The sequence below is a fragment of the Cetorhinus maximus genome, chromosome 20 (assembly GCF_964194155.1).
Source record: "Cetorhinus maximus chromosome 20, sCetMax3.hap1.1, whole genome shotgun sequence".
NCBI lineage: Eukaryota > Metazoa > Chordata > Chondrichthyes > Lamniformes > Cetorhinidae > Cetorhinus > Cetorhinus maximus.
Genome location: NC_135898.1, coordinates 22,487,232 through 22,502,320, shown reverse-complemented (window position 1 = coordinate 22,502,320; position 15,089 = coordinate 22,487,232). Strand labels below are relative to the sequence as shown.

Genomic DNA, 15,089 nt, shown 5'->3' with positions numbered 1-15,089 from the left:
CTCAAGGACAGCTTAATTAATACTAAAATAAGACCATAAGAAATAGGAGCAGGAGTAGGACCCTTTGACCCCTTGAGCCTGCTCCGCCATTCAGTACGGTCACGGCTAATCTTCTGCCTCAACTCCACTTTCGTGCCTGCTCCCCTTATCCCTCGATTCCCTGAGACACCAAAAATCTATCCCAGCCTTAAATATATTCAACGATGGAGCATCCACACCCTCTGGGGTAGAGAATTCCAAAGATTCACAGCGCTCTGAGTGAAGATTCACGGCATTCTGACACCTCATCTCAGTCCTAAATGATCAACCCCTAATCCTGAGACTGTGCCCCTGTGGTCTAGATCCCCCAGCCAGGGGAAACAACCTTTCAGCGCCTACCCTGTTGAGCCTCTTCAGAATCTCGTATGCTTCAGTGATAAGTTCGGCACGCCCTTGAGATGTAACAAAATGGTTTGCTCGGCCATCTCGGAGGGCAGTCAACCACTTGGTGTGGATCCAGACATGTAGGCCAGACCAGGTAAGAATGGCAGATTTCCTTTTCCTAAAGGGCTTTAATGAACGAGATGGGTTTGTATGACAGTCCAGTAGTTATTTCAGATCCATTTAATTAACTAAACTTTTAAGTCTCCTCAGCTGCTGCATATCTCTGGAAAGTTAGTTCGGGCTCTGGATTAATAGTCCAGCAACATCACCACAATACTATTGCACCCTCAGAACTGCCCTCTGTTAAAGATCACATTCACACACATTCCTTCCAGTGGGCATCAATGGAAGTGGCTGCTTGTTCGAGAGTAAACTGCCCTTTGAGAGAGGAATGGGCTAAAGATTAAAAGCAAAATACACTGATAAGTGACTGGATAACTGGGCAGAACAGCTCTGTCATATGTCACATCTTCCAAAGCCCTTTAAAGCACTTGAAATTTGCAGGAGAGAATTACATCCATTTCTAGCATTGGCCCCAATAAAGCAGCCCTGTGGGACATCACAATCATAAGCCAGTGATTAAACATCGGGTGGTAACCTCTGTGTGAGGGGGATAAAAAGGCCAATTATCACATTAATCCTTTTGTTAGTCAGTTTTCAGTATCTTGATGTCATGGTGAGAAAATCACTTCTCAACATCTAATCTCAAAAGTTTGAAGTGTATTTCAAGCTATAAGTGGAAATTTGGAAACTTTTGCATGAGTGTATTTTTCTTCTCTAGGTTACCCTCTGCTGAAGTAATGTATTCTTGCCTAGGCTTAGTCTCATGGCTGCTGACTGTCCTCTGGTATTAAACCCAAGTGTCAAGCTTCCTGCAGTGACCCCTATATTGCTCAATCATTCAACATGCAATGCACTTAGAAGTTGAGCTACTGGAGGACCAAGACTGATTTTGCATATCCTCTCCCTGCCCCTGTGGTAAACCTACCCAGGGCAAAGCAGCCTACTTGATCCCACACCTTAAAAATTTGCTACCGATGCAGCAGTGTGTACCATCTATAAGATGCTCTGCACCAACTCGCCAAGGCTCCTTCGACAGCACCTTCCAAAACTGTGACCTCTGCCACCCAGAAGGACAAGGGCAGCAGCTGCATGGGAACACCACCAACAGCAAGTTCCTCTCCAAGCCACACACCATCCTGACTTGGAAATATATCTCTGTTCCTTCACAGTCACTGGGTTAAAATCCTAGAACTCCCTAACAGCACCGTGGGTATTAGAGGAGCAAGTTGTTATGATTAGGTGAGGAAAGAGGATAGTTTTTATTGTACTTAACTCAGTCTAAGTAAAACTTTTAAAAATGCCCAGGCTTTCACACACACACACTTGAAGCTCACACACAAATAGATTACAGAATGGGGTGGACTAAGATTAAAGGGGTACATGGCCCTTAAAGGTTGGTGACATGGCTGACTTCAGGCTGAACTCAATGCTTCTGCTACTTTTGCTATCAAGGCAGTTTAATGCTGTAGACAGATGATGTTTCTGTTATTTTAAAAATCTCTGCAGCACCTGGATAGTCAAAATCAGCAGACAGGGTTCAAGGCTTGCAAGCTGGATGGAGAGAAGGAAGGAGCCCACTCAGGGTCTTGCCCCTTGAGCATCTCAGCTGCTTGGCTTGTTCTACAGAGAAGGTAGGTGCTTAAATTCACAAAGGGTTGGCTTGCCAAGCCACGCCACATGACCTCTCCAACTGCCCAGTGACCCAAATATGGTCATGCTAGTGTATTCCAGTATTCTTGATTAGACCATTGTCCAAATGATCATGTCTTAATAGTTTGACTCCACCCAGTTGAGTACCTAGCTTATTGCCTTGATGCTTTGCTAATGGGATAGGAGATGGCATCCATTCATGCCTTTCAAGGCTTTCTGTTCCATGGTGTGGCTTTGCAGACCAATGGTCTCCTTATCAATAGTTTTGGATTGCAGAAAGTATAGTGATGCAAATGTGCAGCCATCTTTGACTGTGATTCCCAAGTAACTGGAATGTTGCTTTAGTCTTAAAAAAAAAATTAAGGGGTTCCAGTCGGTAAATTCAAAAATCATTTTTTTTTCAATAAGACATGGTTTCATAATAAAGCTCAGAGGAAAGATTAGGGTAACTCTGACTAACTTTGAGAGGAGAACTTGCAGAACTTTATAGGATAGTACACAGTATAGAGAAATAGGGGGAGGCGATAGCGTAGTGGTATTGTTGCTGGACTAGCAATCCAGAGACCCAGGCTAAAGCTCTGGGGACCCGGGTTTGAATCCTGCCACGTGACTCGACCCACAGCAATGTGGTTGACTCTTAAATGCCCTCTGAAATGGCCTAGCAAGCCCCTCAGTTGTAATAAACCGCTACAAAGACACACAAAAAAAAAGAAACTGGCAGGCCATCCAGCATCAACCTAGGCACTGGAAATGACAACAGCAATCTCAGCCCTGTTGACCCTGCAAAGTCCTCCTTACTAACATCTGGGGACTAGTGCCAAAATTGGGAGAACTGTCCCACAGGCTAGTCAAGCAACAGCCTGACATAGTCATCCTCACGGAATCATACCTTACAGACAATGTCCCAGACACCTCCCATCACCATCCCTGGGTATGTTCTGTCCTACCAGCAGAGGTGGAGGCACAGTGGTATACAGTCGGGAGGGAGTTGCCCTGGGAGTCCTCAACATCGACTCCGGACCCCATGAAGTCTCACTGCATCGGGTCAAACATGGGAAAGGAAACCTCCTGCTGATTACCACATACTGCCCTACCTCAGCTGATGAATCAGTACTCCTCCATGTTGAACATCGCTTGGAGGGAGCACTGAGGATGGCAAGGGTACAGAATGTTCTCTGAGTGGGGGACTTCAATGTCCATCACCAAGAGTGGCTCGGTAACACCACTCCTGACCGAGCTGGCCAAAACCTAAATGACATAGCTGCTAGACTGGGTCTGCGGCAGGTGGTGAGGGAAAAACATACTTGACCTCATCCTCACCAACCTGCATGCCGCAGATGCATCTGTCCATGACAGTATCGATAGGAGTAACCACCACACAGTCATTGTGGAGGCGAAGTCCCGCGTTGACACTGAGGATAACCTTCATCATGTGCGGCACTACCACCGTGCTAAATGGGATAAATTTCAAACAGATCTAGCAACTCAAGACTGGGCATCCATGAGGCGCTGTGGGCCATCAGCAGCAGTAGAATTGTACTCGAACACAATCTGTAACCTCATGGCCCGGCATATCTCCCACGCTACCATTACTATCAAGCCAGGGGATCAACCCTGGTTCAATGAAGAGTGCAGGAGGGCATGCCAGGAGCAGCACCAGGCATACCTAAAAATGAGGTGTCAACCTGGTGAAGCTATAACACAGGACTACTTGCATGCCAAACAGCATAAGCAGCAAGTGATAGACAGAGCTAAGCAATTCCACAACCAACGGATCAGATCTAAGCTCTGCAGTCCTGCCACATCCAGTCATAAATGGTAGTGGACAATTAAACAACTCACTGGAGGAGGAGGCTCCACAAATATCCCCATCCTCAATGATGGGGGAGCCCAGCACATCAGTGCAAAAGATAAGGCTGAAGCATTCGCAACAATCTTCAGCCAGAAGTGCCGAGTGGATGATCCATCTCGGTCTCCTCCAGAGGTCCCCAGATGCCAGTCTTCAGCCAATTCGATTTACTCCATGTGATATCAAGAAATGACTGAAGGCACTGGATACTGGAAAGGCTATAGGCCCTGATGACATTCCGGCAATAGTACTGAAGACTTGTGCTCCAGAACTTGCCGTGCCCCTAGCCAAGCTGTTCCAGTACAGCTACAACACTGGCATCTACCCGGCTATGTGGAAAGTTGCCCAGTTATGTCCTATACACAAAAAGCAGGGCAAATCTAACCTGGCCAATTACCGCCCCATCAGTCTACTTTCGATCATCAGTAAAATAATGGAAGGGGTCATCAACAGTGCAATCAAGCGGCACTAGCTTAGCAATAACCTGCTCACTGATGCCCAGTTTGGGTTCTGCCAGGTCCACTCAGCTCCTGACCTCATTACAGCCTTGGTTCAAACATGGACAAAAGAGCTGAACTCCCGAGGTGAGGTGAGAGTGACTGCCCTTGACATCGAGGCAGCATTTGACCAAGTGTGGCATCAAGGAGCCCTAGCAAAACTGGAGTCAATGGGAATCAGGGGGAAAACTATGCTGGTCAAAGTCATACCTAGCACAAAGGAAGATGTTTATGGTTGTTGGAGGTCCGTCATCTCAGCTCCAGGACATCACTGCAGGAGTTCCTCAGGATTCCGCAGCATCCTCGGCCCAACCATCTTCAACTGCTTCATCAATGACCTTCCTTCCATCATAAGGTCAGAAGTGGGGATGTTCGCTGATGATTGCACAATGTTCAGCACCATTCATGACTCCTCAGATACTCAAGCAGTCCATGTCCAAATGCAGCAAGACCTGGACAATATCCAGGCTTGGGCTTACAAGTGGCAAGTAACATTCGCGCCACACAAGTGTCAGGCGATGACCATCTCCAACAAGAGAGAATCCAACCATCATCCCTTGATAAAAACAGAATTACCTGGAAAAACTCAGCAGGTCTGGCAGCATCGGCGGAGAAGAAAAGAGTTGACGTTTCGAGTCCTCATGACCCTTCAACAGAACTGAGTAATATTAGGAGAGGGGTGAAATATAAGCTGGTTTAAGATGGGGGGGTGGGGGGAGAGAAGTTGGGGGGGCGGAGTGGTTGTAGGGACAAGCAAGCAGTGATAGGAGCAGATAATCAAAAGATGTCACAGACAAAAGGAACAAAGGGGTGTTGAAGGTGCTGATATTATCTAAGAGAATGTGCTAATTAAGAATGGATGGCAGGACACTCAAGGTACAGCTCTAGTGGGGATGGGGTGGAAAGACTAACAGGGCATTAAAGGTATAGATTTAAAAATAATGGAAATAGGTGGGAAAAGAAAAATCTATATAAATTATTGGAAAAAACAAAAGGGAGGGGGAAGAAACGGAAAGGGGGTGGGGATGGAGGAGGGAGTTCAAGATCTAAAGTTGTTGAATTCAATATTCAGTCCGGAAGGCTGTAAAGTGCCTAGTCGGAAGATGAGGTGCTGTTCCTCCAGTTTGCGTTGGGCTTCACTGGAACAATGCAGCAAGCCAAGGACAGACATGTGGGCAAGAGAGCAGGGTGGAGTGTTAAAATGGCAAGCGACAGGGAGGTTTGGGTCTTTCTTGCGGACAGATTGCAGGTGTTCTGCAAAGCGGTCGCCCAGTTTACATTTGGTCTCTCCAATGTAGAGGAGACCGCATTGGGAGCAATGAATGCAGTAGACTAAGTTAGGGGAAATGCAAGTGAAATGCTGCTTCACTTGAAAGGAGTGTTTGGGCCCTTGGACGGTGAGGAGAGAGGAAGTGAAGGGGCAGGTGTTACATCTTCTACGTGGGCATGGGGAGGTGTCATAGGTGGGGGTTGAGGAGTAGGGGGTGATGGAGTAGTGGACCAGGGTGTCCCGGAGGGAACGATCCGTACGGAATGCCGCCGGTGGGGGGGGGTGAAGGGAAGATGTGTTTGGTGGTGGCATCATGCTGGAGTTGGCGGAAATGGTGGAGGATGATCCTTTGAATGTGGAGGCTGGTGGGGTGATAAGTGAGGACAAGGGGGACCCTATCATGTTTCTGGGAGGGAGGAGAAGGCGTGAGGGCAGATGCGCGGGAGATGGGTCGGACACGGTTGAGGGCCCTGTCAACGACCGTGGGTGGAAAACCTCGGTTAAGGAAGAAGGAGGACATGTCAGAGGAACTGTTTTTGAAGGTAGCATCATCAGAACAGATGTGACGGAGGCGAAGGAACTGAGAGAATGGGATGGAGTCCTTACAGGATGTGGGGTGTGAGGAGCTGTAGTCGAGGTAGCTGTGGGAGTCGGTAGGCTTGTAATGGATATTGATGGACAGTCTATCACCAGAAATTGAGACAGAGAGGTCAAGGAAGGGAAGGGAAGTGTCAGAGATAGACCATGTGAAAATGATGGAGGGGTGGAGATTGGAAGCAAAATTAATAAATTTTTCCAGGTCCCGACGAGAGCATGAAGCAGCACCGAAGTAATCATCGATATACCAGAGAAAGAGTTGTGGGAGGGGGCCGGAGTAGACTGTTCAACGGCATTACCATCACTGAATCCCCCACTATCAACATCCTGGGGGTTACCATTGACCAGAAACTGAACTGGACTAGCCATATAAATACTGTGGCTACAAGAGCAGGTTAGAGGCTAGAGATTGTGTGACAAGTAACTCACCTCCTGACTCCCCAAAGCCTGTCCACCATCTACAAGGCATAAGTCAGGAATGTGATGGAATACTCTCCACTTGCCTGGATGAGTGCAACTCCTACAACACTCAAGAAGCTTGACACCATCCAGGACAAAGCAGCCGCTTGATTGGCACCAAATCCAAAAACATTCACTCCCTCCACCACCTTCGCACAGTGACAGCAGTGTGTACCATCTACAAGATGCAATGCAGCAACTCACCAAGGCTCCTTAAAAAGCACCTTCCAAACCCACGACCACTACCATCTAGAAGGACAAGGGCAGCAGACACATGGGAACACCACCACCTGAAAGTTCCCCTCCAAGTAACTCACCATCCTGACTTGGAAATATATCAGCCGTTCCTTCACTGTCACTGGGTCAAAATCCTGGAACGTCCTCACCAACAGCACTGTGGGTGTACCACAGGGACTGCAGCGGTTCAAGAAGGCGGCTCACCATCATCTTCTCAAGGGCAATTAGGGATGGGCAATAAATGCTGGCCCAGCCAGTGAAGCCCACATCCCATGAATGAATAAAAAAAAATCATGTGAAGCCCTATATTAAATTGTAATGTAATTGGCGACCTTCTGGTAAACGTTCCGGACTGATGTGAGGGAGCTATTCTTTGCAGAGTGTGTGATTAATGGTCATGCAGATGTGGGCAGAGCGAACTGGATGGGGAGGAAAGTAACAAACATTAAAAGGATAGTTCTTAGCTTCTTAAAAATGTATCCAATTAATGGGCGTCTGTTCCAGACTTATGACGAGGGAAAACAGCAGAAAATGAAGCCTTGCCCTACAGTTACATGATAGGGTGTGAGTTTAATGTGTTTTTAATCTGTAACAATTAAATAGATTAACATCTCCACTGAAGAGAAGGGAATTTCTGACCAATACATTTGCCTACTGTGTCACTTCAAGGCTGTTGTTTTTTTAGACTCAGCACTTTGGCAAAGTGAATCGCTCCCCCTGAGATCGACTAAGTAACCAGCAAGTTGTTAATTTTGACTTCTCCTGCTCAATAATTGCAGGTATGCTGCAGAGGGGATTATGGATTTGGTGTAATCCTCTGGAGGACCCCTACTGGGGTCTTAATGCCTGCGTTGTATATAAACAGCAGCTGAAACCAACACTGAGCACTGGACTTCAGTCTCAACCAAGCAAGGTAAGGGATTTCAGCCTTGTCCCCCTCAGTGTTATACTCTCCTCCGAGGGAAATTCGGTTCCCTTGGCTAAAGTTGCCAGCTCCCAACCTGAATCTCCTGAAGATTCCCGTTCTCCATGTAGCTGAGATCGAAGATCAGCTATGATTGTAACGAATGACGAAGCAGGCTCGAGGGACTGTATGGTCCATTCCTGTTCCTGACTCCTCTGTTCTTGTGCCCTTTTCAGTTCAGGACGTTGCGTGCCACACATTTTCCGGGGTAAGATTAGCCAATTTAAGCCAAACCAGGACTGAGTCAAAGAGTCTTCTAAACCCATGATGAATAGTAAACTTAAGAAGTGTAGATGTAGTTGGCAAACGGGATAGAGTGCCAAAAGAGTAGCAACTACCAAGTGTGGGAGAGATTTGCAGTGAGAGATCTGGACACACTGGCTAAATGGGATACGGAATAGCAGTTGGATTTGGTGTGAACATAATGAAAGATGGAATTAATGAACGCTGTGGCTCATTAGCTTCCAGGATCATGCAAGTGTGATGCCAATGATGTGTAATATAGGATACAGCTAGGCTAGAGTTTTGTCTGTGTGGGGTGGGATTTGCAGGGCAGCATATTGCAAACCCTCTCAGGTGATTAGATGTAGTTGGGGTGGGAAAAGGGAGAGAATGCGCAGTAGCAGATCTATCTCTGGAGCAGATGCAATGGGCCAAATGGTCTTTCCTTACTCTGTGCTTTCTCATGTTTTGACCATATTGAAGTAACCAGGTAGCACCCTGAGGGAGAGTCGAGAGCATTCTTTTGAGGTTGTATCTAGAGTTAATTGTATATTAATTGTGGATATTAGCTGGGGACTTACTTGAGCTCCTATTAATAGGAGCAGACTGAAACTGGAGGTTGTTGGATTAGGAGGTATTTGCTTGTAATGGCTATCTCCATAAATAAATCCAAGTGTGTTAAGATTGGCTCCAGTTTTATCCTTCACCACTTGGCTTTCTGGAATAGCACTTTCAGGGCACAGCCATGACTCAGTGCATTTGGATCTTTGTGTTACGTCTCATCCATACTGTACCTGACCTGGGTGCATTTCTAAATTGACCGCAGAACCAATCTACGTCTACATTGTCCCTAAGTTGCCAGTATCTCCAGGCTGTGGATGCAAGGAGATCTTGGAAGTTTGGGATTGGGAAGAGGCACCTAACAACACAGCCATTTGTTAGGAATGCCAAACTCAAATAGAACAAACCCACAAATAAGGAATGGGCGCACACGTAGAACTGAGATATGAGTCGACTGCCAGGAATTATACTGCGCTATGGCCCTTGGATATATTGGATCTTAATACTGTGCCTAATGTTACTGTAACCGTAGAACTGCTCAAAGGGGCAGCTTTATAAAAAAAACTGAGCCTCAGCCTCAATCTATCAGTGCTCTGGGAATGCGAGGTGAGTGACTCTTTAATTTCACTTCTGATTTTTTTGAAACTGCTCCGATAAGCATTTAAACTTGGCTGTTAGCTGTGTAAATGATTCATGGGAGTTAGTTAAAACCGCCCTTTTAAAATCCATTGTTTCCCTCAGTTTTTACAATATTCACTCAGTTAACTGATTATTTTTCCAATTTACTTGGGATTGCTTTCCCCCACTTATTTTCCTGGCTTACAAGAGAAAAAACATGTGTTTTTAAATTCGCAGTAAAACCGGACCTGCACTTATCTGGAATGGCAGCTGCAATGAAATCGCTTGTCTACATTGCTCTGGGGTGCGCCATCTTTGTGAACTTCTTATCCGCACAGCATTGGTCCTTTGATCTGCGTCCTGGTGGTAAACGGGAAGCCGGTGATGATGTTATCGAATCATTCCGGGATGTGGGTATCCTGATTTTGCCTTTTCCACTAACTCCAATTTTGCCTTGCCTCCTCCCCCTCAAAACCCACACAAACACGCGCGCGCACACTCCCTCTCACTCTGCACAGGGTAGCTTGAAGCAGGACTCCTTCACTGGTTGCTCCTGCTCCCCGGCCTTCTGAGTCAGAAGGTTCAAGTCCCATTGCCAAAGACTCAAGTGCACCACCCAGGTTGACACTCCCCTGTGCAGCACTGAAGGAGTCCTGCACTGTCAGATGTGCATCTTTCAGACGAGGCATTAAACTACCTGCCCTCTCAAGTGGATTCCTCAACTCCCCTCTTGTGTTTTAGCCGTGTTAAATTAACCAGGTGACACTCTAAGGAAGGGAGGGAAGGTCAGGGACATCCTTTTCAGGTTGCATCTTGTGTTCATTGTATATTCATTGTGTTTAATGGTGGTGGGGATTCACTTGTGGTCCTATAAATAGGAGCAGACTGAAACTGGAGTTGTTGGGTTCAGAGGCATATCCAACTGCCTAGGCCCATCATAGTTTTATACGCCTCAACTAAATCTCCCCTCAGCCTCCTCTGTTCCAAAGAAAACAACACCAATCTTTCCTCTATTGCTAAAATTCTCCTGACCAGGCAACATCCTGCGTGAATCCCCTTTGACAGGAAATTCTAAGCAAGAGTTTTGATATATGTATTCTCCTCGTTAAAACCGTGAACTCTAATTTCCATCTCATTCATTCCAGGCTGCAGTTGATGTGGATGAGCTGACGCATGACAAAAGGACGGAATTTTCCTTCCCCGATTGTTTTGGAAGCACCCTGGTAAGTGCAGGAGTTAACAATCGCTGTTAGGTCAGGAGTGTTCATGCATTGCGCTTCCTCTGAAAACATTTATCAAAACTTTGGCTGTTGATTTTGACAGTGCTTTTCTTTGTGCCCTGCTCTTCACAGCTTTCCCGCTCACTTAGATTTCCACATTCCTCCACATTTCTGTAACATTTCACTTCTAAGTGCCACTGCCCATTAACCTTGCTTTGTTGACCACAGCAATCTCAGCAAACTGCATAAATGGAGATTTTACCCTTTCACAGTACGTATTGATTTACGCTCCAAATGCTTCCACGTGGGAACAGAAATAGGAGCAGGAGTAGGCCATTCGGCCCCTCGAGCCTGCTCTGCCATTCAACTAGACTGTGGCTGACCTTCTGCCTCAACTACATTTTCCTGCACTATCCTCATACTCTGTGACATCTTTAATATCTGGAAATCTGTCACCTTCTGTCTTGAACATACTCAATGACTGAGCCTCCACAGCCCTCTGGGGTAGAGAATTCCAAAGATTCACCACCATCTGACTGAAGAAATTGCTCCTCATCTCAGTCCTAAGTGACCTGCCTCTTATTCTGACACTGTGTTCCCTGGTTCTAAACACCCCCCAGCACCCCCCAGACAGGGGAAGCATCCTTCCTGTATCCACCCTGTCGAGCCCTGCAAGGATTCTCCATGTTTCAATGAGACTGCCTTGGTCTCTTCTAAAATCTTTGAATATTTCTCACCTTGTGTCTGACATAAGGGTTTTGATGCGACCACATCTGGAGCACTGCGTGCAGTTTTGGTGTCCATATCTAAGGAAGGATGTTCTTGCATTGGAGGTGGTACAGTGATGGTTCACTCGATTGGTCCCTGGGATGAGGGGGTTGTCCCATGAGGAAAGGCTGAGTAAATCGGGCTTATATTCTCAGGAGTTTGGAAAAATGAGATCTCATTGAAGCCTATAAAAAAAAACCTGAGAGCATTTTACAGGGTAGGCGCTGGTCAGGGAATCTAGAACTCTGGGGGGGGTGGCCACATTCTCAGGATAAGGGGCTGATCATTTAGGACTGAGATGAGGAGAAATTTCTTCACTCAGATGTTTGTGAATCTTTGGAATTCTCTACCCCAGGGGGGTTGTGGATGCTCCATCGTTGAATACATTTAAGGCTGTGGGATAGACAGATTTTTGGTCTCTCAGGGAACTAAGGGATATGGGGAGCGGGCGGGAAAATTGAGTTGATGCCCAAGGATCAGCCATGATCGTATTGAATGGCGGAGCAGGCCTCGTTGGGCTGTGTGGTCTACTCCTGCTCCTATTTCCTATGTTCTTCTGTATAGTCCTTCAACAGCCCAATGGTCAATTCTCAAGACCCCCTCAATTTAAAACTCTGCTTTCTGACCTCAGCCCCTCAAACCTAATATCAAATTTTATCATATCATCGCTAAAACGTTTCTCTCGCCATCACTGAACTTAACGATCGAATTAGAATAAACTTAGGAATGGACCCCAACAAACATTTGACTGCATGTCAAATATCCTGAAGATTTTACCCCTTGCTGGGTATGGTTCCACACAGACTGACGAGAGCACACAACAATATCAGAGAGGAAAATGATGAGTAGGCCACTCAATTGTGGCGATATCGTAACTGTAACCAATCCTGTCTCTACTTAATATTTTTCTACTTACACTGACCCTAGCCTTAACACACCCTGCCATGCAGCTGAGCCCTTCCCAGAGTTCACCCTTCCCCACCTCTCCCTTTCCCACCTCTCCCTTCCTCATCCTGTCTCGCCTCGTGCCAATGCTATCAGTTCTCAAAAACATTATCTTTCATCAAATGTTTCAATGTCATGCCTTGCCTATCATGGATCTCTGTCTTGAACATACTGAATGACTGAGCTGCCACAGCCCTCTGGGGAAGCCAATTCCAAAGATTCACCACTCTCTGAGTGAAGAAATTTCTCTTCATCTCAGTCTTAATTGGCCTGCCCCTTATTCTGAGACTGTGTCCCCTGGTTCTAACTCACCAGCCAGGGCAAACATCCTATCCACATCTACCCTGTTGGGCCCTGGAAGAATTTTGTATGTTTCAATGAGATCACCCCTCATTCTTCGAAACTCTATGGAATACAGGTCCAGTTGCCTCAATCTCTCCTCATAAGACAATCCCACCATCCCAGGATTAGTTAGGTGAACCCCCGTTGCACTCCCTCTATAGAAAATACATTCTCAGATAAGGGGGCCAAAACTGTGCACAATACTCCAGGTGAGGTCTCACCAAGGCTCTCCATAACTGCAGCAAGACACCCTTACTCCTGTACCCAAATTCCCTCGTGATGAAGGCCAATATACCATTTGCCTTCCTAATTGCTTGCTGCACCCACATGCTGGCTTTTAGTGACTCATGAACAAGGACACCCAGGTCCTTTTGGACACCTGCGCTTCCTAACTTCTCTCCATAACTTTGGCAAAAGCGTGCAGATGGAAGTGAGTGAGGTTGTTTAAATGCCTCTGATTTTTGTCTTTTACAGGCAAAATTTACACCAAGGAGGAAGAAGCTTTAGCATGGGCTCACTATTAACATTCGGAGGAATTGGAACAATTGGCCCTCCTTTGCTGTCATTGGCGCATGTTAGACCATCAGCCCTGTTTAATTGAGTCCAGTAAATGAATATTTCTTAAGTGTTAAGCGGAAATAAAATGAAGCATTTGAACTCGTCAAGTCAGAGTGTGTTTTATTTGTTTTTCATTCACACAACGTGTGTCTTTGGAAAGAGGCTGTTAAGGAACACCAGGGTCATGTGCCCATGAGTGCTTTAACCCTAAACATGTTGGACAACATCAATTTAGCATTTAAAATAGCACCTTCAATGTAGTGAAACATCCCAAGGTGCTTCACAGGCGCATTATCAAACAACATTTGACCCCAAGCCACATATGAGGTCAGATGACTAAAAGCTTAGTCAAAGGGATAGGTTGTCAGGAGTGTTGGAAAGATAGGGGGGAGAGGTGGAGGGAGGGAATTCCAGAGCTTGGGGCCCAGGCCGCTGAAGGCGCGGCCTCCAATGGTGGAGAGATTAAAATCGGGGATGCTGGAAGAGACTGGAATTAGAGGAGCGCAGATATCTCGGAGGGTTGAGGAGATTACAGAGATAGGGTGGGTGTGAGACAGTGAGGGATTTGAAAACAAGGATGGGAATTTTCAAATTGAGGCGTTGCCAGACTGGGAGCCAATGTAGGTCAGTGAGCACACTGCTATTGTTGTGTGACTGATCTAGCTGTCAACTCCTAATCTCCAAACCTTGAAACAATATGCATTCCTGCAGAGTCAAAACCTGTTGTAATGGTTTCTTTTGTCACGCTGACACCTGAGCATTTAATTGAATTTCCCCATGTAAACAGTCGCCATAACTCTTGCTCATTGAAAAGAATTGTTTCAATACTTAACGTTCTCTGCCTTTTAAAAAAATTGTGAAATATTTAACATCCAAAACAATGCTTTGAACTAAAGAAAATGATTTTAAAATTATTTTTATCACAATAACATGATTAAATTTACCCACTGATTTGGCTTTTAATGCATTAATAGTGCTTTTTGCTTCTAGGCCTCAAAAGCCTGGGCCTCAAGTAGACAGCTTCCCAGAATTTCCATCTCTGAAGTGGACTGATAGAGTGCGACCCATCCTCAAGGGCTGAATTTGAGATTCTTTGTTTTAAATAACAGTTTGAAAGGAGGGTGTTTTCTGCACAGTTATTCGATCAGCCAGGTAGCATACTTAAAATATTAATTGCGAACTTTGATAATGCACTTGGGATTAGCAAAAACGGCTTTCACTTCCAAATCTCCAAACCAAGAAACCGAATTGTGAGTGTCCTATAAACCTTGTGCAGATAAATCTCACAGCACAGATTAATAAGGCCATTCGGGCTGGCTTTGAAGGAATTAGTCCCACTTTCATGCATGGTCTTGATGGGCCAAATAGCCTCCTCCTGTGCCGTAATAACTCTATGAATCATTGCTTCCATTTCAAGCATGTATTCCATCCCTTAAGGAAAGTTCCTATTGTATCTGCTTGCACCATACATTCAGACAGCACACTATAGATCACAACAACTTGATGATTCCTCCATTTTTTTGTTGCCCATTTGAGTAACCTTCAGTTACTGACCCTCTGGCTGGTGGAAACAGATTCTCTTTTACTCGCGGCTTCAAAAATTGTTCATGGTTTTGAACGGCTCCGTCTTCTCTGCTCTGAGGAGAGCAATCCTGGCTTCTGAGTCTCCCCACACGACTGAAGTTCCCCTCGTACCTGGTATTCTTGTGGGAATTTCTGTTTATTAGAGACTGAGTCAACCTCAGAACTTAATGACTGAAAGAGGTGGATAATGGGGTGAGTGATGAGCTTGAGTGAAGTACCGAGTGCCTCGAAGGAGGCTTATTGATGGAGGAGGATGGAGGAG

The 15,089-nt window shown here is 45.9% G+C and overlaps 1 protein-coding gene across 1 annotated transcript; it reads left to right on the top strand.

Annotated features, from left to right (window-relative positions):
• The first annotated feature begins 23 nt into the window (after window positions 1-23).
• Window positions 24-13,353, top strand: LOC144694952 (progonadoliberin-1-like). Its single transcript, XM_078565760.1, has 6 exons — window positions 24-517; window positions 1,993-2,117; window positions 7,825-7,958; window positions 9,648-9,820; window positions 10,556-10,633; window positions 13,160-13,353. The coding sequence occupies exons 4-6, from the start codon at window positions 9,674-9,676 to the stop codon at window positions 13,190-13,192; spliced, it is 258 nt and encodes an 85-aa protein (XP_078421886.1). The 5' UTR covers window positions 24-517; window positions 1,993-2,117; window positions 7,825-7,958; window positions 9,648-9,673; the 3' UTR covers window positions 13,193-13,353.
• The last annotated feature ends 1,736 nt before the right edge of the window (window positions 13,354-15,089 follow it).